Raw genomic sequence first — 25,877 nt, 5'->3', positions numbered from 1 at the left:
ATGCCCGGTGAAGGTTCCTCCCCACTGAACATCTGGAGAACTTGAACTAGATTCAAACCAGTCCCTCCCCTGATGTTTAGACAGCAGACCGTGTCTGAGCCATGTCCACAGAGGACCAAAGCTATCAGCTGTCCATAGTTGCATCCAACAGTAGAAAGAACCAAACTGAAGTAACTCTGGATTGACACCAGCATGACGGAGCCACCCAGACTTCCCCAAAAACATCCCAGGAAGAGCTTCGAAGCACAGAATGTCAGAGAGCCCCGACCTGCAGGGACTTGTCTATGGATGAGTGCTGATTTTGGCCATGCCATCCTCAAACCAGAATCATCAGGTGTCCACGGGCACCTCCAAGGGTGGGAAGAACCAAACTGAAGGTATTGCCTTGACCCGACAATGATGGAGCCACCAAGGCCTCTAGGGTAGATGAGATGTCCCAGGAAAAGCTTATTTCAGTCAATCCAGAGTCAAACCAGAGTCACTCTAGAATGCGCAGCCTTTCCACGACGTTTCCATGGTCAACCAATACCAAGTCAGTCAACCATTGGCCATCAGGACAGCCACAGTGGAGAACGTAACAAGGCTCCTGGGTCATCTAGTCCATTTTGGAAGGGTCATGATGAACCAGATGGTCTTTAGGTGTGGACACGAGACAGATCTGAATTTTTCATAGATTTCATAGACATTTGGGCTGGAAGGGACCCCAGAGGATCATAGAGTCCAGCCCCCTGCCCCGGGGTCAACCAGAGTCACTCCGGAGCGCACAGCCCTTCCATGACAGGCGTTATAGTGCACGCAGCCTTTTCATGACAACCAATACCATGTCAATCAATCACTGGCTATCTAGTCCATCCTGGAGGGGTCACAGTGGACTAGATGGTTTTCAGGTGTGGATGTAAGATGGGTCTGGATTTTGGGGCCAACCAGAGTCACTCCAGTTGGCTTTCACGTGAAGATGAGAAGGTTCAGGATGTATCTATGGAGAAATCTATGGACCTGACTGGGCACTAAGCTGGCGTGAAGCCTGTGTTAGGCATCTCCATGGGCCAATGGTATAGCAGAAGACCCCTCCCCCTCCAAAAAAAGAGAAGTGACTTTGGAGTGACACCACTTTAGGGAGACGACAACATGGCCTTGTGAAGACCACCACCCAACCTAACCCAATGGGGAAACAAAGCCAGGAAGGTAAGTGGAGGCAGAGGGGTGTGGCCTCCAGAGCTCTGCCTGCAGAGCCATGTCCTCACTTCCTCAGCCTCATTCCTATACAAAGCTGGGGGGGAGTCAAGCGTGGGGAGCTGGGACCCAGACATCTGGGTTCTCTCCAGCTCTGGGAGGGGGCTGGGGGGACCCCACCTAATGAGACACAAGAGGGAAGGAGTGTGTAGGGTCCTCGACCAGCGGGCCTCACCCCCCACCCATGAGCTCGTGGGCCAGATCTGCAGCACCCCCTGTTAGCAGGAAGCATTGGGGAGGGGCTGTCCAGTGGGATCTGGAGCTTGCACATGAGTGTGCACGCATGCATAGACATGGGCACCCGCACTGGCAGGGGAATGCACACATACCCACACATGATCTACATGCCTAAGCCCAGGCACGTATGCTTGTACAGACTCACAGGCGTGTGCTTCAACATGAGGTGCACACTTGTGTACGAGCACAGGCACACACATGGACTTGTGTGCTTTCACCTGAGCCCACACGTGTGAACACACACAAGCCTACATGCTTTAACGTGAGCACACAGACTGGCATGTGGAGACATCTGTGTGAACTCATGTTTTAGCATGACCACATCTATGTGAGCACATGCGAAAACCTATGTACTTTAACTGAGTGCATAGACTTGAATGTGTAGACGTGTAAACTTGCATGCTTTAACATAGGCACGTGTGGACACACGTGAACCTACATGCTTTAACATGGGAACACAGATTGTCATGTGACAACACATATGTATGAGCTCAGGCTTTAACATGGGCACGTGTATGAACTCATATGCAAACCTACATGCCTTAATGTGAGCACGCAGACCAGCACGTGAAGACACACGCATGTGAACTCACATGCTTTAACACAGGCACGCAGATTTGCACATGAACACACATACATATATATATGTGAGCTCACACGGTTAACGTGGGTGCACACACTTGTGCATTAAGATGCATGTGAACTCACATAGGCACACAGACTTGCAGGTAAACATGCTTATGTGAACGCACATGCTTGAACATGGAGGCACACCCTTGCATATGAACACACACACAAATGTGCAAGCCTATGGTCAGGAACACATGCAACTGCACAAGGGCACCCACAGGTGGAGGTACCCTCATGTGACACAGACATCCACACATCTGCACGCCTGCGTGCAGAGGAGGGTGTGTGGGTGTGTCCATGCACACGCATGTGCCCAGCTCAGGAGGGGCCAGTGTAGGGCCTGGCCAGGACCTGGTACCGGACCTTGGTGTTGGTGATGGCCCCATGCTTCTGGCGCAGGTGCAGGCGCAGCTGGCTCTTGTGGCGGAAGTGGAGCTGGCACGGCTCGCACTGGGCGGAGGCAAGGGGCGGGGTCAGCACTTGTTCCCGCCCCCCCAGCAGAGCTGGGGCGAGAACCCAGGAGTCCCACGCCTGCTCCAGACACTCACCTGATAGGGCTTCTCCCCTGTGTGGATGCGGATGTGGCTTTTAAGGGTCTGGAGGTGCCGGAAACGGGTCCCACATGTTTCGCATGGGTACGGCTTCTCCCCGGTGTGAATGAGGACGTGGGCACGGAGATGAGCCACCTGTGGGGGTGGAGCCAGGGATGGGGTCAGTGCCTAGCCCCTTCCCTGCTCACCAGGGCATGCCACTGCCCATTGGAGGTCATGGGAGAGGGGGGCAGTGACTTCCAGGGCCACTAGAAGCCTCTGTTCAGGTCTAGAGGGATTCCACCACCACCACCACCACCAATGTAGGCCACATCCCTAGCCCCACCCTGTCTTGCTTTGGCCCCGACTCTCCACCCGCAACAGGCCCTGCCCCACCCATGGGACCTAGATGACAATACCTCACATGGCCACTAGAGGTCTCCATTGAGGTTAATAGAGATCCCATCACTACAACCAATGTAGGCCACATTCCTAGCCCCACCCCACGTGGGTTTGTCCCTGCCCCTCCACTGCTGCTAGGCCACACCCACACCACGAGACCTGGATGACAGTACCTCACATGGAGATCCCAAGGAATCCCAATGCTACCGCCACCATCAGCCGAATCCCTAGCCCTGCCCCCCCCAGGGTTTAGCCATGCCCCCCTGCCAGCTCCCCCTCTTGGGACCTGGACGAAGCTGGAGCTGCAGGTGTCGCACTTGTAGGGCTTCTCCCCTGAGTGGATGCGGGCATGGGTCTTCAGGTTGGCTGGACGGTTGAACTGGGCCCCGCATACCCCACAGTGGTACGGCTTCTCCCCTGGAGGGCGGGGAGGGCTAGTGAGGGAGAGTCCAGGTGTCTGGGCTCCCAGGCTCCCTTGTTCTCATGCCCCAGTCCCTATGCCCCCCCCGCAGAGAACCCAGGCATCCAGGAGGCCCCACCCCCTGCCTGGCCCCATACCAGTGTGGATGGCACGGTGCGAGGCCAGGTTGCCCTTGTAGCGGAAGGCGGACCGGCACAGCTGGCACTTAAAGGGTTTCTCAGGGGGCCCAGTGTCCCCAGCCTTGGCCCCACCACTGTATGGACCAGGCCCTGGGGGCGAGGCACGGAGGTTAGGGAGGCCTGGGGAGGGGGTAGAGCAGGCCCCACCCCCTTCCTGCCTTGTATGGGATTAGCCATGCCCTTTCTGCCATGTAAGGGGCCAGCCATGCCCTGTATGGCCCAGGCCACGCCCCCTCCTGCCATGTATGGGACTAGCCACACCCCTCATGGCATGTGTTGGGCTACTCACACCCTTCTGCCATGTATGGCCCTGGCTATTCCCCATTCTGCTATGTAGAAGACCAAACTTGCTATGTATGGACCAGGTGACCCCACTTTCTGTCATGTGTGGGACAGGCCATGTCCTTTTATGCCATGTATGGGCCCACCCCGGTCCCCTTCTTTCATATATGGGCCCAGCCCTGTCCCCTCCTATATATGGAACAGGCCCTACCCTCTCCTGACATATATAGGCCTAACCACACCCACATATATGGGTCTAGCCCCTCTGCTGCCCCCCTCAACTTACCTGCTGGGGGCTGGGCGGCCCCAGGAGGGCCATGGGGGCAGAGCAGGGAGGGAGGCAAAGGACAGTGGAGCCTGGGGGGAGACAAGATGGGGGTGGGGCTAAACTGGTGGCAGAGCCCTCCTCACCCCTCCCCTCCCCATATATGGGGCTGGCACCCCAGCCCTGCCCATATGGCATGGTGCCTTGGCTGCCATGCCCATATAAAATGGGCCCAGTGCCCCACCCCTGCCCATATAAGGACTCCTTCCCCCTCCCCTATCCTTAGTTGACCCTGCCCCTTCCCATATATGGACTGCTGGCTTTTCCTTGCCCTTATATGCCTCAGTGCCCCTCCCTAGCCCCCATATGGCCCTGTCCTTTCCTGTACTGCCCAGCCCCTTTCAATATATGTAGTTCTGCTCTTCTCCTCCTTGTATATGGTTCTGCCCCTTTCCATATATGGACCTCTGCCTCTCTCCAGCCCCAATATGGCCCTACCACTTCCCATATATGGACCACTGCCCCACCTCTGCTTGGCCCCACCCCTTCCCATATGTGGACTACCGCCAGTCCCCTGCCCCATATGGCCCCACCCCTTCCCATACATACTGCTGTCCCTCCTCTGCCTTTATATGGCCTAGCTCATACACTCACCGGCTAGGGGTCTCCTCTCCAGACCCTGCCTCCCCCTCCGGTCCAGGGGGGTCAGGGTCTGGAGCAGGGGAGGGGCCTGGGGCATGGCCTGGGGGGTCCAGGTTCCCCCCCTGCTGGGCTGGGAGTACGATGAACTTGTACTTCTTCCAATTGCAGGCACGGGGTGAGGGGGGGGCCCCAGTGCTGGAGCCACAGGGGGACCCTGGCTGGGCCCCCTCCCCCCGTGCTGGGCTCTCAGGGGTCCCCATTGGGAACCCCTCACCCTCTTGCTCCCCCAGCCCAAGATCCAGGAGGGGGCTGGGTGGGGAGGCAGCTGGGCAGGCTGAGCTGCAGGAAGAGAGAGAAAGACCCCTGGATCAGGCCCAGATCAGGACCCCAGCCCTGCCGAGGATTGGGGCCCCCTGGTCTCCAGGCCCAGGGCTGATCCCAAGGATTGGGGCTCGATCTGCTCCCCTCTTCCCCAGCCAAGGCTCCTCCCTCCCACCATGATCGGGTCCCCCTTGTGGCTCCTCCCCCTACCCCAGTCAACCCCCCCCTTGGCCCAGGATTGGGGTCCCCTACTCTCATCCCAGTTCCCCCCCACTACCCAACTCTCTACACTACCCAAAGCCCCCCTCCCCTGCCAGGATCAGATCAGGATCAGGGCTCCTACCCCTTGCCCCACCCGGGCAGTGACCCCCTTCTCCACTCCTTCCAGGATGGGGCTGAGATCGGGCCCCTCCCCCCATGCCACCCAGCCCGACTCCTCTCCTCTCCTCTCCTCCTCTCAGGATTGGGCCTGGATTGGGCCCCCCTACCAGGATCAGGACCTCCCCCAACCAGTGACCCCTAACCTCTTCTCCTAGGATCGGGGCCCCGCTCCCCTCCCAATATCAGCGCTCTGCACCAACCAATGACCTTTCTCCTTCCAGGATTGGGCCAGTATCGGGACCACCCTCTTAACCTACCAGGATGAGGCCAGGATCAGGGCCCCATACCCAGCCAGTAACACCTCCCCTCTGCTCCTAGGATCGGGCCCAGATCAGGGCCCCCCCCCTCCCCCTCCCTCCCCCTCCACTCCGCCAGTACCTGGTGGCCAGGAAGCTGCGGACAGCCTGGGCCACATGCTCCATCTGCAGGTAGGTGGCGGCACTGAGCACAGCGGGGGCAGAGGCAGGGGTGAGGGGTAGGCGTGTCGTGTACATGAAGTCCAGCAGGGCCTGGACCCCAGCAGGGGGCAGCATGCCAGGCAGGGGCAGCACACCCAGCTCCTGGCCCCCTGGGCCCGCAAAGGCGGAGTAGAAGAAGCCGCTGGTGGCCCATCCCAGGAGAGAAGGGGTTAATCGGTGGGGTGGGGCATAGAGGAAGCCCTGCCCCCTGAGGGTAGCTTGGACCTACCCTGGGAGAGAATGGGTTAATGCCCAGGGAGAGCTTGGCTCCACCCCCCAGCCCAGGAAGGGAGAGGTTAATCTTAGGGGGTGGGGCATAGGGAAAGCCCCACCCCCAAGAGCCTGGTCTCACCCCCCCAGTCCAGGAGAGAAGGATTTAATATGAAATCCCATCCACTGGAGTCCCGCCCTCATTCCTGTGGCCACACCCCATCCATAGGCCCCACCCACACCTATGAGCCTGCCCCCTTCAGCTGGAGCTCTGCCCCCCTGCAGCCAGGAGGCTCCATCCCCATCCTGTAGTTGTGCCCCTGCATATCTGTAGGCCCACCTCCAGCCCTGTGGCCCTGCCTCCTCCATGTGTTTCCACCTCTTCCCCACCCCTGGACCCCGCCCACATCCAAGAGGCTCTGCCCCCATGTAGCCCTGCCGCTCCCATAGGTCCACCCCTCACTCTGGCCCCACCCCTACCATCCGAATTACCCTAGTAGCCAAGCCCCATCCTCACAAGCCACAGCCCTGTCCCAAAGGCCACACCCCTATCCCTATACAGCTCCGCCCAGTCTCAAGAAGCCTCACCCGATCCCAGAGACCACACCCCTTCCCTATTAGCTCCATCCCTATCCTCATAAGCCCCACCCCTTCCTCACTGGCCTACACCCTGTCTCCATAAGCCACGCGCCTTCCCCGTTAGCTCCTCCCCGTCCCCATAACCCTCACCTCTTCCTCATTGGCCACACCCTGTCCCCATAAGCTGTGCCCTTCCCTATTAGCCCATAGGCCCCACCCCACAGGCCTCACCTCCACTATAGGCCACACCTCCTCCCCAGAGGCCCCACCCCTGCCCCAGAGGCCCCACCCCTCACCTGCAGGCAGCCAGCACGGCCTTGTGGGCAGGCAGGGGCCGGCCCTGCAGCAACAGGGTGACATCGGTCAGCGCCCGGCGCCGCCGCAACTCCGCCAGGTTGCGCAGCACGTCACCCGCGTGGCGTGTGAACTCCCGCACGCAGCCGAGCCCCGCCCCCTGGGCCGCAGGCCCCGCCCCCTGCTGCAGCATGGCCCTACCAGGGTTAAGGGCAGGGTCAGGGGAGGTGACAAAGCCCCCCCCGGGCTCCCAACACCGCCTGCCGTCACCCACCAGGCCCCAAACTCCTCCCACAGAACGCAGGAGTCTGGGGCTCCTTATCAGGCCCCCACCCCACTCCCAAAGAGCCCAGGCATCCAACCCTCCCACCCTCCCTCCGAAAATCCCAGATGTCTGGGCTCCCAGCCCCACAGAAGCCCCCCACCCCGCTCCCAGAGAATCCAGGGTCCCCCGCCTCCTATAACTCTCGCCAGGGAGCCGGGGATCCCAGCCCCTTAAGCCCCCCACCCCACTCTGAAAGAACCCAGGAGTCCGGGGATCCTGGCCCCCTATACGCCCCCACCTCAGGCCAGAAGAACAACCGAGGCGTCTGGGCTCCCTGCTCTAGGCCACCAGCCCCACCGTCCTCCCAGAGACCCCAGGCGCCCTGCTTTAAGCACTGCACCCCACTGCCCTCCCAGAGAGCCCAGATGTCCGGGCACGGGTGCCAGCTCCCACTGGCGACCGGCTGTTCTTAGGGGACCCAGGCACGCGGGATATAAACGCCCACCCAGCCGGCTCCTCTTGCTGATGCAGCCCCCCTCCCAGCGCCCTGTAACTCCCACCCTGCTCCCAAAGAAACCAGGCGTCCCGGCTCCAGGCCCCGAGCCCCTCTTCCCCTCCCGCAGAAGTCAGGCGTCCGGGCTCTCAATACCGCCCAGAAAATTCGGGCATCTCAGTTCCCAGCGCCCGCATGCCCTGCACCCGGCTCTCAGCCCCCCAGCACCCCCCACCCGGAGAACCCGGGCGTCCAGGCACTCTCACCCTCCTGCCTGCAGGACGGGGCGGCTGCAGCTGCAGCCCTCACTCAAGACCTGGCCTCGGGGTGGGGGGGCTGGGGGTCCTTATACCCTGGGGGAGGCGGGAGCTGGGCCGTATCCTTCCTGCCGGCTCAGCTGTGCTGGGGCCGGGATGGCGGGGGGCGGGGTGCTATTTTTAGCTGCTTCAGGAAAGAGACAGGACAACTCCAGGATTCGGGAGGGAACCGAGGCATCCGGGGGCCCCCCACCACCTCGGCAGGCCGCCGGCCACACCCCTTCCTGAGCTGGGGAGAGCCCAGGCATCCGGGCTCCCCCAGAGCGCCAGCCCAGAGCACCCAGGTGTCCAGGGTCCCAGCCCCCCCGCTCCTCCACACAGGAACCCCAGGAGTCCACCTCCCTCAGCCCAGCTCCCCACAGAGAACCCGGGCGTCCAGGCTTCCACGTGCCGCTGCTGTCACCCCCACCTTTCACTTCCCAGAGAACCCAGGTGTCCGGGCGGAGGTGGGTGACATCACTAGGCTGTTTCCTTCCATTGTCCCCTGGTCAGACTGGAGGGGGACAGGAAATGAGGGGGGGCGTCCCTGTTATACTCAGCTGGGACCCACCCCAGAGCTGGCTGCATCTGAATGCTAAGCAGGGGGGCTAAGGTCAGGGGTGGATGGGAGACCAGGGTGCTAAGCAGGGAGGGCCGAGGTTGGAGGGTGGATGGGAGACTGGGGGCGCTGATCAGGGAGGGCCAAGGTTGGGGGTGGATGGAGGACCGGGGTGCCAAGCAGGGGGGGCTGAGGTCAGGAGCTAGATGGGAGACTGGGGTGCCAAGCATGGAGGGCTGAGGTTGGGGGAGGGATGGGAGACCAAGGTGCTAAGCCGGGAGGGCCGAGGTCAGGGAAAGGGGGCTGAGGGTGCTACCCTCTTGCGCGGAAGAGGGCAGGCCCCAGAGGATGGGGTGGGAGGAAGGACGCAGGCATCCGGGGCGGGTTAGAGCAGGGCACCCAGAAGTCGGGCAAGGACCCCATGCGTCCGAGCATCGAGATGCCTGCCAGGAGGCGGGCCCAGCTCCTCGGGTACGTCCAGGGTCCGGAAATCTTCCCCGCGCCCTGGCGGGGCAAGAGACGGCTCCGGACCCCCTCGCGCACCGAAGCCGGATGTTTGGCTCCCACCGTCACCTGCTACCAGCACCCCCAGCGGGAGGGCCGGGGGCGGGAGTAGGAGGCTGCCTGCCGAGGGGGTGCGGGTCGGGAGTGAGGGGCACCCACGACGTCAGCAGTCCACGCTCCTAGGGGGTGGGGACCCAGGCGTCCGGCCGGGGTCGGGGGTGGATGGAGGCGTCTGGCCCGGACACCTGGGCTCCGTGCCGGTGACGTCACGGCGGGTGTCCCGCCTGCTTACATCATGGGGAGGGTATCCCCCGCCCGGGCGGCCCGGGGTCCCCCCATCCCAGAGCTGCATGGAACCCGTGGGGAGAGGAGCCCGGACCCCGGGTCCCCAACTGCCCCAGGGTTCCGGGTCCCTTTAAGACTCCAAGTCTCCTGGGCTGCTGCTGCTGTGTGGCAGGGGCCCGATCCTGGCTGGGTGCGGGGGGCGTCCGGGCTCCCTTCCCCTCCCCACCGGAAGTGGCCGGAATTCCCAGCCCCCCACGTGACCCTTGGAATGCTGTGACGTCACGGAAGGGGGGTCCACTGACCAAATAAAAAAGTTCAGGGCAAAGTTTTCGGGGGTGATGGGAGCAAGACCCCCCCAGGCAGGTGAGAGCCGAGACCCCAGGCGCCCCCCCAGCCCCCTTGCCTCCCACAGACTCCAGGTGTCTGGGCTTCAACTCCCCGCAGTGCCCCCCGGCCAAATCCCTCTCCCCTCGAAGAGCCCAGGAGTCCAGACTCGCAGTCCCTGCCCCATAACCCTCTCCCACAACCCTCCCAGAGACCCCAGGCATCCAGGCTTTAACCCCCTCCATCTCCAACAGGCCCCCTGTGATGTCTGGGGCCACTTGGCTGCCTCCGAAGCCAGCAGTGGGCTGCCCACAACCCCCCAGGATAGTCCCCACTGGCCCCCTGGAGACCAACGGTAACCCTCCTCCTGAGTGCCCCGGGCAGGCAGATCCGGGGGTATCAACTGAGCTAACTGTCCCCCTTGTTTTCCAGGTACCCTGGCCCCTGGGAGTCCCAATCCATGCTACCCAGAAGTCCCCGGGGCTGGAAGGCTTGGATACACCATGCAGGTAAGCTGGCGGGGAGGGGAGGGGATGCAGCAGAGGCCCTTCCCTTCCCACAGTGCACTTCTTCATATCCCACCCCAGGGCTCCACCCCAGACCGGGGCTCCAGTATCGATGCCCAGATCGACTCGCTCACCACCCTGCTGGCTGACCTAGAGAGCGCAGCACCCTGCTGCCGGGGTGGGGCCAGGCAGGTACAGACCCCGTTGGATGGTGGTGGGGTGAGGGAGAGGAAAAGACCCCTCCACTCCCAGGGGGGTGGGGGGGGAAGGCAAGGAGCTTATAGGACCCACAGCCCAGCCAAGGCCAACTCAACTCCATCCTTCTACCTGCTGTGTGGGGGGTGGGGGTAGGCGCCAGCAACACTGGTACCTCGGGCACCCAGGAGCCCGCAGTCGGCTTTTGTTGGACAGCACAGCCCCTGCCCTGTCAGGCAGCACCCCTGTGACTTCCTTCTGTGCTCCATTGCTAAGATACAGCCGCTTAAAAAAACCCATTGGAGGCAAAGGGAAAGGCTACAATTTCAATTGCTTTGTCACAATATATCATGATAGGAAGCCCCTAAAGATGTGATCTTGGTGCTGTTGGGAAGTCTTGGAGTTTACCTTTCCAATGCCACCAGGGTCATGGCTCTACCTTGCACAGTTGGGGGGATATTGCCAGATCCGTGACGCTGGTTGGAGGATGTTCATATTTACCACTGGCTGTTGGTAGCCCTGTTGGAGGGCTCTTGAGTGCTTTGGGAGACTCAGGGGGAGGGGGGCGAGAATATCAAGAGTGAGGACCCCAAAAGGGGATGAGGGGAGTCGCATGATTCCTCTAGGACCCCCCCTTCTCATCTCCATCTCCCCTCTTCCCTCTCCAGAATTATGACCTCAGTGCCTACAGGCCCAGCAATGCCCAGATGTCGGGGTCATTGGCCGTTGGGGGGGTGCCCCCCGCCTATGGGGCAGGTGCACCATGGGGATACCCTCAGCCCACCCCGGCATCCTACACTACAGCCTTGACCCCCTCGAGCCCTGCCTTCAACGTCCAAGTCAAGGTGGCCCAACCTGTGCCGGGGTACAGCCAGCCCCAGCACCGGGCCGACGCACCTCCCCTTGCCAGCAGGGGGCAGAAGCTGGGGGGCAAGACCTCTGGGGGATGGAGCCCGGGGCCCAGGGCCCCATATCTGGGCAAAGAGGATGGTACTGGACTCATCAAGGCGCCCCTTGGTGGTGGGGGAAGCTACCAGCAGCAGGTAAGAGAGGAAGTGGGGGGCCCAGATGCCTGGGCTCTGTGGGCGGGGTCTGGGGGCTGAGAGGAGAGGATTCTGGGAGCCTGGATGCCTGGGTTCTCTGCCCCCCAGGTGCCCCTCCCTTGCCCTGAGGATGAGCTGGACCACCTCACCAAGAAGCTGGTCCAGGACATGCAGAACCCACCGTTGGGGGAGTACTTTGGTGAGGGGTGGGGCCTCTGGGGGGGGCCCTCTGGGAGGGGGCGGGGCCATGCCTGGGTCCTCACTCTCCCACCTGCCTCCCCTGCAGGGCGCTGTGGGAACTGTGGGGGGGCAGTGCAGGGGGCGGGGGCTGGCGTGGCTGCCCTGGGCCGCCTCTTCCATGCCGCCTGCTTTGTCTGTGTGTCCTGCCGCCGGCCCCTACGTGGCCTCCTCTTTTATGCCCTGGAACGGCGCCCACACTGCGAGGCCTGCTATGCGGTGAGTGGGGCGCGGGTCCACCCAGGGGTGCTGGGGTCCCTGCCACAGAGATGGGCCCACCTGGGGATGCCAGGTCCCTGCTATCGGGGTGGGGGTGCTGAGGTCCCTGCTGCAGGGATTGGAATGCTGGGGTCCTTGCCGCAAGGATGGGCCCACCCAGGGACCCTGGGGTCTCTGCCATGGGGATGTGGGCGCTAGGATCCCTCCTGCAGGGATGGCCCCACCCATGGATGCTGGGGACCCTGCTTGAGGGATGAGCCCACCCACAGATGCCAGGGTCCCTGCAACAGGGATGGGGCCACCTGGGGACGCTGGGACCCTGCTGAGGAGATGGGCCCACCCCAGGATGCTGGGTCCTGCTGCAGGGACAAGGAGCCTGGATGCCTGGGGAGTGAGGGCTGGTGAGGCACAACCAGGGGGAACCCAGATGACTGAGTTCTCTCCCAGTGCTGCCTGGAGGCAGGGTGGGGAATGTGGGGGGATGGGCCCTAGCCTGACCTCCCCCCGGCCCCAGGTGACCCTGGAGAAGTGCTCAACATGTTCACAGCCCATTCTGGACCGGATCCTGCGAGCAATGGGCAAAGCCTTCCACCCACACTGCTTCACCTGTGTTGTCTGTCGGCGCGGCCTGGATGGCGTTGCCTTCACCGTGGATGCTACCAGCCAGGTGCACTGCCTGGCTGACTTCCACCGGTGGGTGTGGCCCCATGTGCCCTGCCCCTCACTGCCAACCTGCAGGCACTCCTGGCTCCCCAGTGCCCCTCACTCCCAACATACAGCCCCTCTGGTGCTTCGGTGCTCCTCACTCGCAGCCCTCTGGGCCCGCAGCCCGGCTAGTGCCCCTCGCTACCAACCCGCAGCCCCTGCCCCTCCTAGCCCTGTTGGTGCCCTTCACTCCTGACCACCCCCCCAGCCTTCTGGTGCCCCTCAGTCCTGATCCACAGCACCCCCGGCCCAACTACTCCAGTGCCTTTCACTCTTGACCCCCAGCCCCAGCAGTGCCCCTCACTCCCTCACTCCCCACAGGAAATTCGCCCCCCGCTGCTCTGTGTGCAGTGACCCCATCATGCCTGAGCCAGGGCAGGAGGAGACAGTGCGGATTGTAGCCCTGGACCGGAGCTTCCACATAGGCTGCTACAAGTGCGAGGTGAGAGCAGAGCTGGGAGCCCCAACATCTGGGTTCCCTGGGAGAGGGAAGGGAGCTGGGGGGTGGAAGCAGGGGGGGCTGTGGGCCCAGACCTGGGGTTCTCACCCCCTGTCCATTGCCCCCCTAGGAGTGTGGGCTGCTGCTGTCATCAGAGGGCGAGGGCCGGGGCTGCTACCCCCTGGATGGGCACATCCTGTGCAAGATGTGCAGCACCCGGCGCATCCAGGAGCTTTCGGCCACTGTCACCACCGACTGCTGAGCCTGCCCCCCCAGCCCCAGTGCCCCTCACTCCTGACCTGCAGCCCCCCTCCCCACTTGGCTCCACCCCCTTACCCTTAGGCTGACCTTAGAGCCATACCCCCTTTCATCCAGCCCCACCCCCTTGGCAGCCATCCCCTTAGCCCTGCCCCGCTCCCTTGCTGTCCCAGCCTTCTGACTACTTCCCCTATCCAGGTAGAGGTGCTAATATCACAGGGGGCAGGGCCAGGACACAGCTGTGGTGGTGATGTCATGGGGTGGGGCTTCTAGGAGGAACCCAGGCCTGCCCCCCTCCCAGGGTCTGTCCCTTTTGGGGTTCCCTGAGCTGGTCTCTGGGGAGGAGGGGGTGGGTGGGAGCTTACATGCCTGGGTCCTTCCTCTGCCCTTCTCCATGTGTGTTGCCCTTCCACTACCTGTGAGTTTTTTTTTTTCTGGGGGGGGAAACATTGGAATTAAAGGGTTTTTAGGTAAAAAACTCCCCGTGTCCTATGCTCAGTTCAGCCCCAGATACCTGGGTCTTCTGGGAGGGGAGGGGGCTGGGGGGTAAGAGGAAGGAGGTGGCAGGGCATGGAGCTGGGACTCCTGGGGTCTCTGGGCTCCCCAGGACTGACCCACTCATCTCACTGAGTATCGAGCTGCCTTCATCCTCTGCCCCACAACTCAGTGGGCCAAAAGAAACCTGCCCAGTGCTGATCTCAGGCCCTGAGCCTGCATCCCTTGCTGGGTGAGGGACATCCCTGGGGATCTCCCAAACTCCTTTGCAGAGGCAGGAAACCAGCCGGTGTGTCTGTGTCCCCCATTCCTGTTCAGCTCACGTCCCGACATGCACCTGCTTTCCCTTTTTTTATGCTCTCGTTTTTGCAGCTTCTTCATCACTGGCACCAATTATGTCATTACCAGTGGTAGGTTTTGGAACAGGAGCTGCACAGAAATGACTGCTGTTGCTGACTTGGCATCAAATTTATAGCTTCCTACTTCTATCTTGGGCCTGGTCTGGCTCCAAACCTTAGTTTGACTCCACATCTCATGGTACAGATGGTGGATGGTGGTTGGATAGATGGATGGAGATGGAAAGAATTTGTGTTTGAGTGGGTGGATGGAGGGATGGATGGAAGGGGCATGGGGTGGATGTAGCATATGTGGATGAACAGCCAGGTGGATAGCTGAATGCATAGCTGCAGGGTGTGGAGTGGGTGGATGGATGGAGAGAGATAGCAGGTGCAAACAGAGGAATGGAGTGTCCACATGTGTTGGAGTTTAGGGGGTGGATTGCATGTGTAGATATATTGACATGGATGGATGGATGAAGGGCAAGATGGAAATTTGGATGGAGGGATGGATGGACAGATACATGAAGAGAGCAAGATGGGCCTTTGGGTGGAGGGACTGATGGACAGTTGGTAGGATGGATGTATAGATAGATGGTGGGGGTGCATGGATGTGTGCATGGATGGATGGCATGTGTGGATGGACAGATAATGGATGGATATGGAGATGGAGGAACGGATGGCTAGAGGGGTGTGTGTGGCTGGATGAACAGAAAGGTCGATCGATGGGGGATGGAGGGATATAAGGATGGATGTGTAAGGAGATAAAAGATACAGAGGGATGGATGGATGGCTAGCAGCAGGGGTGGCCATCTCCCCTCCAGCCCTTCCCCCCTCCCCATGCTGTTTCCCTAGGGGCCTCAGGGCATTTGCAAGGAAGTGAATCACTTCCCCTCCATCCCAGCCCCACAAAACAGGAACCAGGAGGAGGCACATCAGCACCTCCGGAGGAAGCACTGCAGGGAGGGATCCGATCCCAGACTCCTGGGTTCTTTGCAACTCCAGGAGGGGAGGGGACTGGGGGGCGAGAGTAGTGGGGCTGGAGTCCCAGACACCTGGGGTCTCTGGGAGGTGAGTGGGGGGAGGGGAGTAAGGGGGGCCAGCAGGAGCACTAGATTCACATTTTGAACCCACATCCCTCACTGGGTGAGGGACATCCCTGGGAGTCTTCCAACCTTCTTTGCAGAGGCAGGAAAACAGCAGCTGTCTGTGCCCCCCCATTCCCATCCAGCTTGTGCCCCTGCACATGCCTGCTTCCTCATTATATGCTCTTATTTTTTTAAGCTTCTTCATCACCGGCACCAATTATGTCATTACCAGTGGTAGGTTTTGGAACAGGAGTTTCACAAGAATGACTGCCATTGCTGACTTGGCGTTTAAATTTATAACTTCCTGCTTCCATGTTGGGCCTGGTCTGGCTCCAAACCTTAGCATGACTTCACATCTCATGCTATTGATATGGATGGAAAGATGGTTTGGATGGGTGTTTCGTTGGTGAGTGGACGGGTGGAAGAGTGGATGGATGGATGGATATGGAAACGGGTTGTGTTGAGCAGATGGACGGAGGGATAGCGGGTGCAAATAGGGGGATGGATGGACAGATACACGGATGGAAGGTGCACATGGTGGGGAGGAGGTGGATCAGGTATGTGGCTATATGGACACGGGTAGATAAACCAAGTGTGGATGGATGGAGGGATGGATAAATGGGGTGTGTGGACAAATGGATGGCTAGAGGGGGAGGTGTGGATGGATAAGCAGAGACTTGGAGGGGTGGAGGTATAGAAGGATGGATGGATAGAGAGACAGAGGGTGTGGATGGATGGACTGTGCCTATGGATGGATCCATGTATTGATGGAGGGATGGACAGAGAAATGATGGATGGATGGGTGGCTACTAGGGCTGTGCAAAGCTTTGGACCATGCTTCGGATCTGGAGAAGCTTTGGACACTTTGGCGTCCAAAGCAGCATGTCCGGATTTAAGTGCTGGCTTTGTTAGGCTTTCCAAAGTAGTTTGGAGCTTCCGAGCTGCTTCGGAAAAGCTTTGGAGATCCGGCCATAGGGTATAATGGGGAATCAATTAAATATCTGTAACTCGGTTGTTTTTTTCATCTGATTTGGATGAAATTTGCAGGGGTGGTAGCTTCTGCTGAGAGCATGAAGCCTGCCAAGTTTCAAGAAGATCGGTACAGGGGTTGGAGGGGAACTGCACTCTAAATTCGTGAAAGCAAACTCATGTCACGGGTATGTTTCTTAATGAGAACGGGGTGAGAGACAGTGTCGAAAGCCTCCCTGTGTCTAATGATCTGGTGATCTGATCGTAGAAGGCCACCAGGTTGGTCCAACAGGACCTGCCGCTAATGAACCCGTGTTGGTTGCCCGTAAGCATAATCTCCCCTGCCAGCCCCTCGTGGACATGCGCCAGGATAATTCTCAAAAAGCTTGCCCAGGATCGAGGTAAGACTAACTGGCCTATAGTTTCCCGGGTCCTCATTCCTCTCCTTTTTGAAGATGGGAACCACACTGGCCCTCTTCCAGTCCTCTGGCACCACACCAGAGCACCATGAGTGCTCGTACAGCCGTGCCAAGGGTCCCGCCATGACCCGTGCTAGTTCCCTCAGCACTCGGGGGTGGAGATCGTCCGGACGGGCTGACTTGAACACATCTCGTCCCTACAGACGTTCCCTAACTAGTTCCTCACTGACCCTGGGCCCGGGTGCACCTCCCCTGGGGCCTGAGGGGGGCCTAGCGGGGGGCGGGGGGGCTGATCTGGTCCCTGCTCAGGAAAATGGAGGCAAAGAAATCATTAAATATGTTAGCTTTGTCATCTCCTGTGATGACCACATTTCCTAGCGTGTCCTGCAGGGGCCCCACGTTACCCAGAACCTTCTTTTTACCCCCTCTGTATTTATAAAAGGACTTCTTGTTATCCTTGATCCGGGAAGCTAGTCCCAGTCCCATCTCCGCCTTGGCCTCCCTGACCCCCCCCTGCATCCCTGAGCAACCGCAGCGTAGTCATCCCTGGGGATGGCCCCTCCTTTCCATTGGGGGTGCGCCTCCCTTTTAGCTAGGAGACATTCCTGGATGCTCTTGGTGAGCCATGGGGGCTTGTGTGCACTCCTGCTCCCTTTGATCCTCATTGGGACTACCTCCCTTTGGGCTTGGAGGATCGTCTCCTTAAGGAGGGACTGCTCTTCTTGGAGACCAGACTCCCCTCCCCTCCGGGACCTCAGTGCCTCCTTAACTAGTCTCCTTACCTCATTGAAGTCTGCCCTCCTGAAACCTAGGGTCTCTGCAGGCTGACCAATAAAGGGTGCAGACAAGCCAGTGAGGTGGCTGCTGCTGGGGAGGAGGGGATACTGCATGTGACTACACCCCTCAGAAATAGGCCACGCCCTCTGCTGTGTCATAGGGACTTCTATAGTCCTCACCCCCACTCCCCATGGATAGGCCAAGCCCTCACAGCCAGGCCATGTGGCCAGATGCAGCCAGCTCTGGGGTGTGTCACCCCAGTCACCCATCCAGCCCTGACCTCAGCCCTCCTGGTTCCTGAGCCTGGGCCCGATACTGCCCCTGCACCACCTCCAGGTGGGCCAGTATCTACTCCAGCTGCCCCAGGCACTGTGCCCTGGGGGGCAATTAATGGGGGGGGTAATTTAATAAGAGAAGGGGGGGCAATTAACTCCTGCTCCTCTTCCCTCTTTCCCAGATCCCTGCAGCCCCCCTGCCCTGCCCCTTTTGGAGGCCCTGCCGCCACTCACTGGTGTTGTTCACCAGTGCCCCTGCACTGCCCCCTGCAGCACCCGCTGCTTGTCGCCCAGGTGGCAACCTGGAGTGGGGGAGGGTCAAACAGGCCCTGCCCCTCTTGTCTGCCATACCCCTGCCCTCCAAATCCCACCCCTTGGGCACAGAAGATCTGCCCTTCCTTCCCAGCCCCCACCCTGCCTCTGAGCCCTGCCCCCTGCCTTGTAGGCTCTTCCCCTCCCCATCCAAGCCCCTCCTCCTACCCAGAGGCCCTGCCTCTGCCCTCTCTGGCTCTGCTGCTCTCCTTCCAAGCTCATCCCCTGCCTCAAAAAAACCCCACCCCTTCCTCACAATCCCCTCCTGTCTCCAGACCCTGCCCCTACCCCCGAAGGCATGCCCCTTTCCCCCCTAGCCCCGCCCATACCTTCTGTTCCCTTCTCTTTCCCCCCTGCCCTTTCTTCTGAGTCCCTCTCCCTGCCTTGCTGGCCCACCCCCTGCTCCTTAGCCCTGCCCCAGGCCATGCCCCCCCTCACTGTGCAGGCTCAGGCCCAGGACCAGGTGTAAGGGTGGCAGGAAGTGTGCCCAGGCTCTGGTGTGGGGGGGGACAGGACCAGATCAGGGGCAGCCGCAGGCCCCACCCCCTCTGGGATGCAGGCAGTTGGGGTGGGGGAAGGACCCAGACATATAGGGAGGGGGTTTGACTAGGGCACCCAGGAGTCAGGCAAGGGACCCGGGTTCCTGAGCCCCCCCAGGTACCTTCTCAGAGGCACGGGCTCAGCTCCTTGTGCACATCCAGGGGCAGGAAATCCGGGTAGTCCTTGGGCATGACCTGGGAGGGCAAGGGACAGGTCAGGACCCCCCTCCCAAAGAGGTCCCACGTGTACAACTCCCAACCCCACCTGCTCCCACTCCCTGGAGAACCCAGGCCCCGCTACCATCCTTCCCTCCCCCAAGAGCCCAGGTGTCTAGGATCCCAGCACCCTCCCCCAGGCCCAGCCTGGTATCACATGGCCTCCTGGGTCCCTGAAATCCACCCCTGACCTGTGTGGCCCTCCCCCATGTCCTTTGCTCTGTCAACACCCCCGGCTCCAATCGGGCCCAAATGGGGACAGGGACAGGAGGGCAGTGACACCAAAAGGGCCTGGAGGGGACCCCAGGCATCTGGGCTCCCAGCTCAGACCCCCAGCCCCCACTTGCCCCCTGGAGAACCCAGGTGTCCAGGCTCTGCTGCTCAACAAGGGAACGCAGGGGTCTGGGCATGGGGGCTGGCTGCTGAAGGCATCCATCTGTCCTGTGGGAAGCCAGGCATCCGAGATATAACCCCCCAGCTGTTTCCCTCTGCTGACACAGCCTCTCCAGCTTCCCCTTTCCTGGGAACCAGGGGCAGTGGGGGAGGAGGACAGAATTAGCCCCCCCTCCCCCAGTCTCCTGTCCAGGCCCAGCCCTCAGCCCTCCCTGCTTCGCACCCCCAGTCAGATGCCTGGGCTCTTTGGGCCAGGGGAAGGGGCTGAAGGGTGAGAACAGGGTAGCGGGGCAGAGCCCAGACACTTGGGTCCTTCCCCTGCCCTTCCTCATGTGTGTTGCCCCTTCCCCCACCTGTGAATTTTTTTGTGGGGGGGAAACATTGCAATTAAAGTGTCTTTTGGTAACATCTCCCCATGTCCCATGCTCATTTCAGCCTCAGATGCTTGGGTCTTCTGGTGGCGGTGGTTGGACAGTGGATGGACATGACAGGATGGATAAATGGACAGTGCGTGTGGAGGTATGAATGGAGTGATAGGGATAGAGGAATAGATAGAGGGTGTGGGTGGATGGATGGATGGAAAGTGTAGATATCTGGACAGATGGATAGATCAACAGGGTGTATGGATGGATGAGGCAGGTATATGGGATAGATAGAAAGACAGATGGATAGATATGGCAGGTATATTGGATGGATGAATGGATGGAAAAAGTGTAGAGATCTGGATGGCTGGGTAGATTGATAGGGTGGGTGTCTGGGTAGGTGGATGGGTGCATGGAGAGCAACGGATAGATGGATGGACAGATGATGAGTGGATGGTTAGAGAGGGCTGTGCATGGAGGGATGGATGGACAGGATAGTTAGTGGCAGGGGTGGCAGTCACCCCTCAGGCCCTGCTCATGCCCCCCCACTGCACCCAGGAACACTTCCAGGAACTGAATCACTTCTCTCTCCACTGGCCCCAGGAAAGGGGAAGCCAGAGAGGCCACATCAGCACCTCCAGAGGAAGTACCGGGGGTGGGGTGGCTGACAGTAGTGGGCTGGGGGCCAGGATGCCTGGGATCTCTGGCAGGGGAGTGGGTGCTGCAAGGTAGTGTACCCAGGTGTGGAGATGGATCGATAGTGGGACCAATGGATGGTCTTGGTTTGGTGGGTGGGTGGGTGGATGGATGGATGGATGGAGAAGGAAAGAGGTTTGTCCATGCATCCATCTATCTCTCTGCTGGCGCTGGTGTCCATCCATCCCTCCATCTCTGTATCCATTTAGCCATCTGCTCATCCATCCATCCACCCAAAGCCCCATCTTGCTCCATCCATCCCTCCATCCATCCATCCATTCACACCTTCCATCCATACAGCCACACACACTATCCATTTATCCAGCCTGTACCCTATTGGTGGATGGATGGATGTGTGGATCAATGGATGGATGGAGAGGTGGGTGGCTGGGTAGATAGATGGAGATAGATGGATGAGTGAAGAGGAACAGATGGATGGATAGATGAAGGGAGGATGTGAATGGATAGATAGGTGATAGATGGGCCAATAGATGGAAGGATGGTTAGGAAGATGGGGAGAGGGTGTGGATAGATGGATGAATCAATGGATGTGGGGACTGAAGGGATCAAATAACGGATGGTTGGATGGACAGACAAATTGAAGGGGTAGATATATGAACTGAAGGTGTGGACGGATGGATGGTGGGTGGAAGGAGGGTGTTGGATGGACAGATCAATGCTCTGAGGGCGCTGTGGATGATCCTGGTCTCCCCCCAGGCCTTGGCCACACTCCTGCCTGCTCAGCCAATCCCAGAGGGGAGGCCCTGGGCTCTGCCCCCCAACCCACTGCCCCCAGTTCCCAGGAAAGGGGAAGTTGGAGAGGCTGCGTCAGCAGGAGAAAGCAGCTGGGGGGGTGGGTAGGGGGGTTTATATCCCAGATGCCTGGGTTCCGGACACTCACAGGAGCCAGCCCTCGTGTCCAGACGCCTGGGTCCTCTGGGAGGGCAGTGGAGCCTGGTGGGTGAGAACAGGGCGGCAGGCAGCCCGGATACCTGTGTCATTGCGGGGGGCTGGGGGGCTGAGCTGGGAGCCGAATGCCTGGGTTCCCGGCGGGGGGGGCAGTGGGGGCTGAAAGGGACTGGGGTTCAGACTAAGTCCAAGCTGGGAGCCTGGATGCCTGAGTTCCCTCTGGGCCCCTCCAGTGTCACTGCCCTCCTGTCCCTGCCCCCGTTTAGCCCCGATTGGACCCAGGGGGCTGTTGACAGAGCAAAGGGCAAGGGGAGGGGCATGGAGGCCAGGGGTGGGTTTTGGGAACCCAGGATTCCGGGACAACGGTGAGAGCCCAAGCCAGGCCCGACAGGGGATGCTGGGTGCCCGGACACTCGGGTCCTCTGAGGGGTGGGAGTAGGGGGTGCTGGGAGCCAGATGCCTGAGAGCTCTGTGGGACAGGGGTCTTGACCCGTCCCTTGCCCCCTTAGGCCATGGCGAAAGACTACCCGGATTTCCAGCCCCTGGACATCCACGAGGAGCTGGGCCCCCGCCTCCCAGCAGGTACCTGGGGGATTGGACACGTTGCTCCCTTGTTCAACCCCCTCCCCGGATGCCTGGGTCCTTCCCACACCCACCATCCTGGAGGAGGCAGGGCTTGTGGCTGACCCTGACCTGGCCCCGTCCCCTCTGCCTAGGGCCCTCCTCCTCCGGTGCCATGGCCTGTGCGCGCCTCCTGCCACCCTCCCGCCTGGCACTGCTAGCGCTGGTGCTGGGCCTAGGCCTGAGCCTGGGAAGCATCGCCCTGAGTGTGCGCAGTGAGTGGGGGCAGGGCCGGGGGTGGGCCTAAGGGGCAGGGGGTTGGGCTGCAATGAAGGGAGGAGGCAGGGGGAGGGGCTGGAAAGGAAGGACGGTGGGAAAGAGGAGGGGCCAGAACGTGGGGGCGGGGCTAGGAGGGGAAGGGCATGGCCTCTGGGACAAGGGTGAGGTCTGTGGAAGGGAGGAAGGGCCATGGCCTCTGTGGGGAAGGGCCTATGGACAGGGGAGGCAGTTGGGAGGAAGGTGAGGGGTATCTATGATGCTGGAGGTGGGGCCTATGGGGGCAGGGGCAGAGCCAAGAGACAGGGGCAGGGCTTGCAGTTGGTGGAGGGGTGGGATTTCTGTACCCAGGGGGTGGGGCTCGGAGGGAGGGGGCAGGGCCAGAACTAGGGGCGGGGCCTCTCTTACCCCTCCCTCTCTCCAGGCTCCCACCTGGGGGAGGAGCAGCGGGTCCTGCAGGGGGTGTTGCGGGGGCTGAACGACACTGGTGAGTGGCGGCGGGGCAGGGGGCTCTGGGAAGCCGAGTAAGAATGAGGCGGGAGTTAATTGTTCCCTCTTCTACTAATTGCCACCCAGGGCACAGCCTGGCGCAGCGCCTCGGGGAGCTGGAGCAGACGCTGGGCCGCCTGGAGGCGGCGCAGGGGCAGGATCGGGCCCACGCTCAGGAGGGTGAGACGCCCCCCGGGTCCCCTGCTCATCGTTCCCCCGACTCCTGGCTCCCCCGTGACCCCCATCTCCCTCCCAGGCCAGGCCGATGCTGCTGCGCAGCTCCGCGGGCTCCGTTCCCAGCTTAACGCCTTCGGCTGCGACCTGCTGGCGCTGAAGGGCAACGGTGAGGAGCGGGGCTGGGAGGGCCGGGGGTGTGACTGAGGGGGTGGGGCTAGCCGTGGGTGGGGCCGGGGGCGGGGCTTACAAGCAGGAGCGGTGCTACATGGGGTGGGGCTAAAGGGGCAGGGCTAGAAGGGCTGGGTGTCAGAAAGGGGCGGAGCTAAGGGAGCTGGGGACCAGGACTAGGCAGGGTGGGGGGCTAAGGGGGCAGGGCCTGTGTATGATGAACTCTCCTCTGCCCACCTCCCAGGTGAGCTGCATGGGTGCTGCTGGGTCTGTGGGAGGGCGGGGCCTGACTCCAGGGGGCGGGGCCGGGCTTAACCCCTCCACTGCCGGCGCAGCCTCCCGGCGCGAGTGCTGCCCCTCGGGCTGGGACCGCTTTTCGCTGAGCTGCTACTTCTTCTCCCGGGAGCGGCGGCCCTGGACCGAGGCGGAGCAGTGGTGCCGGTCCCTGGGCGCCCGCCTCGTTGTCATCAACACCCCCGCAGAGCAGGTGCGGTGGCACTGCTGCGGGAAGACCATGGCACCACGGGGTGCAGGGACTGGGGTTTGAGGGTACTGCTGGGGGAAGTTTCAAGCCTGGGGGTATGGAGGGGGTGGGCTGGGAGGCTGGAGGTGGGGGCAGTTGAGGGCACTTGTGGGAAGACCACAGCGTGCGATGGGGCTTGGGGTAGGGGGCAGACTTGGCTCCAGCTGGGGGCACTGTCAGGGGAAACCCACAGCAATGGGGGCAGGCCTTCCTGACGCCACCTCCCTCCTCCTCCCCCCCCCCCAGCAATTCCTGCAGCAACATACGATACCGACCCTTACCTGGATTGGCCTCAGCGATGCCAGGGGGGAGTGGGAGTGGGTCGATGGGACCCCCTACATGCTGGACCCCCGGTGAGCCCCCTATTCTCCCTAACCCGGGTTAAACCCATCTGGTCCCTAATCGAGATTCAACACCTCTGGAAATGAATCTGGATTAAATCCAGGCAGATAGCCATCCAGATAAAACTCAGCAGGACACTAATTTGAATTAAATCAAGGTTGCCCCTAACCCAGATTAAATCTAGGGTTTAAGATTAAGACTAGGCAGGTACTAATCTGGGCTAAACACATTCAGACACTAACATGGATTAGATCCAGGTGGCCCCTAATCATAATTTAATCCATGTAGCCCTCTATTTCAGATTAAAAACCGCAGTATCCTAATTCTGGATTAAATCCAGGTAGTCCCTCATTTGGATAATACCCAGGTGGCCCCAAATCTGGATTAAACCCTTCAGAACCCTAATTCAGACTAAATCCAGGCAGATACTAATCTGGACTCATATAATCAGGACACTAATATGGATTAAATCCAGGCTGTCCCAAAACTGGGTTAACACCAGCAGTACCCTAATCCATATTAAATCCAGGCAGCCCCTAATTTAGATAATACCTAGGCATCCCTGAATCTGGTTTAAACCTAGTAGGACCCTAACCTGAATTACATCCAGGCAGCCCCTTACTCAGATTAAGTCCATCTGAACCCTTATTTAGATTAAGTCCAAGCCAACACTAATGTGGATGAAATCCATTTTAATCCGGCTTTAATTTACTTTGGATTAAATCCACCTGGATGCATATTTGGATTAAATCTAGCCTGTCCCTAATGTGGATTAAAATCATCTCGGCCATCACATGGACTGAGCACAGTCCAGCCTCAGCCTGACCACGCTCCAGATGAAACCCATTTTAATCACTTTTTAATCCCAACCACACTGAGTCCAGATAGATCTTAATCCATACTAAACTTATCCAGTCTCAATTTGAGCCTAATCCTGGGCAGAGGGGTGGGGGGGTGGGTCTCCAGCCCCAGACTCCTGGGTCCCCCCCACTTGCCTAGGTGGGATGTGTGCATGGCTTGATGGCCCCTCTCCCACTCTCGTTGCAGGGACTGGATGCCAGGGCAGCCGGACGACTGGACAGGGCACAAGCTGGGGGGCGGGGAGGACTGTGCCCACCTCCACGACAATGGCCTCTGGAACGACGACCACTGCTCCCAATCCTACAACTGGGTGTGCGAGGAGGATGTCACACTCTGAGGGAATGGGGCCTGTGGGGGGTAAGGCCATGCCCTCCCTGGCAGATGGGGTGGTGGGGTCCAGGAGGCTGACCAATAAAGGGTGTGCAAAAAACAGTGCCCTGGCTGATGGTGGGGGGTAGGGTCCACGCCCTCAAGAATAGGCCACACCTCCAAGGGATAGGCCCCACTCACCTGGAGTATCACAAGGAGTCCTTGTGGGGCCACACCCCCAGGGATGGGCCATAGGGGCCCCTTGGAGCCAGATGCAGCCAGGGGGCAGGAATCTGAGCCTGGCCAGCGCCCCCTACAGCTAAGCCACACTCCCTGGTGTCTCACGGGGACTCTGTGTGGCACTCTGCAGCCACTTCTGGGGTGGGGTCCAGTGGAGTAGTCCCACCCCCAGACAGCTCCTGGCCTAAGGGCTTCAGCCCTGGTTCTTAGCATCAGCCTCCCATCCAGGCCCCGACCTTGACCATCCCTGCTTAGCATTCAGATACAGCCAGCTTTGGGGTGGGTCCCCTGGGTGGAACAGGGACCCGTCCCCTGACACAGAGACGAAAGTTGGGGGGGAGCCCTGGACACCTGGGTTCTCTGCAGGGGGGGCTCTGGGGGGTTATGGGGGGCTGGGACCCCAGACACCTGGGAGTTTTGTGTCCAGGGCTGGGGGCAGGGGTTATGGGGGGCTGGGACCCCAGACACCTGGGAGTTTTGTGCCCAGGGCTGGGGGTAGGGGTTATGGGAACCCTGAACACTATGGGAACCCTGAACACCTGAGTCCTCTGGAAAAGTGGGGTTATGGGGGGAATGGGAGTCCAGACCCCTGAATTTTCTGAGCAGAGGGGGGCTATGGAGGGGCTACTGGGGCTGGGAGCCAGGACGCGTGGGTTCTCTGGCGGGGGGGGGGGGGGGGGGGGGGGTTATGTGGGTGGGGCTGGGATCCGGGAAGCCTGGGTTTTTTGGCCTCAGGCCGGCTTGGGGTGGAGGT

At 60.5% G+C, this 25,877-nt stretch overlaps 3 protein-coding genes across 18 annotated transcripts; 2 read left to right on the top strand and 1 right to left on the bottom strand.

Moving 5' to 3' along the window:
• The first annotated feature begins 1,058 nt into the window (after positions 1 to 1,058).
• On the top strand, positions 1,059 to 13,769 carry TRIP6 (thyroid hormone receptor interactor 6). 8 transcript variants are annotated; one of them, XM_090055693.1, is made up of 10 exons: positions 9,053 to 9,148; positions 10,045 to 10,145; positions 10,223 to 10,299; positions 10,378 to 10,488; positions 11,160 to 11,534; positions 11,643 to 11,733; positions 11,821 to 11,990; positions 12,505 to 12,683; positions 13,017 to 13,137; positions 13,265 to 13,767. In XM_090055693.1, exons 1-10 carry the CDS (start codon positions 9,099 to 9,101, stop codon positions 13,394 to 13,396), a joined length of 1,407 nt encoding a protein of 468 aa, XP_089911819.1. In that variant the 5' UTR covers positions 9,053 to 9,098; the 3' UTR covers positions 13,397 to 13,767. The 8 variants fall into 8 exon arrangements, with proteins under 8 accessions (XP_089911824.1, XP_089911820.1, XP_089911819.1 ...); XM_090055692.1 differs by lacking the exon at positions 9,053 to 9,148 and adding an exon at positions 9,215 to 9,312 and having other exon boundaries at positions 13,265 to 13,769; XM_090055696.1 differs by lacking the exon at positions 9,053 to 9,148 and adding an exon at positions 9,234 to 9,829 and having other exon boundaries at positions 13,265 to 13,765.
• BCL6B (BCL6B transcription repressor) lies at positions 2,417 to 8,343 on the bottom strand. Of its 3 annotated transcripts, XM_090055713.1 has the most exons (9): positions 8,089 to 8,343; positions 7,067 to 7,261; positions 5,902 to 6,123; positions 4,834 to 5,160; positions 4,201 to 4,271; positions 3,591 to 3,722; positions 3,319 to 3,449; positions 2,649 to 2,786; positions 2,417 to 2,550 (listed from the first exon to the last, which is right to left on the bottom strand). In XM_090055713.1, the coding sequence occupies exons 2-9, from the start codon at positions 7,255 to 7,257 to the stop codon at positions 2,419 to 2,421; spliced, it is 1,344 nt and encodes a 447-aa protein (XP_089911839.1). In that variant the 5' UTR covers positions 7,258 to 7,261; positions 8,089 to 8,343; the 3' UTR covers positions 2,417 to 2,418. The 3 variants fall into 3 exon arrangements, with proteins under 3 accessions (XP_089911839.1, XP_089911838.1, XP_089911840.1); XM_090055712.1 differs by lacking the exon at positions 8,089 to 8,343 and having other exon boundaries at positions 7,067 to 7,334; XM_090055714.1 differs by lacking the exons at positions 3,591 to 3,722; positions 8,089 to 8,343 and having other exon boundaries at positions 7,067 to 7,320.
• Positions 13,770 to 13,964: 195 nt separating the features above from the next.
• On the top strand, positions 13,965 to 25,469 carry LOC149861465 (asialoglycoprotein receptor 1-like). Of its 7 annotated transcripts, none has more exons than XM_090055760.1 (9): positions 13,965 to 14,297; positions 21,687 to 21,759; positions 21,894 to 22,013; positions 22,439 to 22,501; positions 22,591 to 22,683; positions 22,760 to 22,846; positions 23,184 to 23,335; positions 23,618 to 23,724; positions 24,761 to 25,006. In XM_090055760.1, the coding sequence occupies exons 1-9, from the start codon at positions 14,283 to 14,285 to the stop codon at positions 24,909 to 24,911; spliced, it is 861 nt and encodes a 286-aa protein (XP_089911886.1). In that variant the 5' UTR covers positions 13,965 to 14,282; the 3' UTR covers positions 24,912 to 25,006. The 7 variants fall into 7 exon arrangements, with proteins under 7 accessions (XP_089911886.1, XP_089911888.1, XP_089911884.1 ...); XM_090055762.1 differs by lacking the exon at positions 13,965 to 14,297 and adding an exon at positions 15,971 to 16,680; XM_090055756.1 differs by lacking the exon at positions 13,965 to 14,297 and adding an exon at positions 18,539 to 19,729.
• The last annotated feature ends 408 nt before the right edge of the window (positions 25,470 to 25,877 follow it).

This window comes from Crocodylus siamensis, chromosome 6, assembly GCF_052110815.1.
Source record: "Crocodylus siamensis isolate JL-2025a chromosome 6, ASM5211081v1, whole genome shotgun sequence".
Taxonomy (NCBI): Eukaryota; Metazoa; Chordata; order Crocodylia; family Crocodylidae; genus Crocodylus; species Crocodylus siamensis.
The sequence above is the reverse complement of the archived record's forward strand: the minus strand, read 5'-3'. Positions and strand labels throughout refer to the sequence as shown.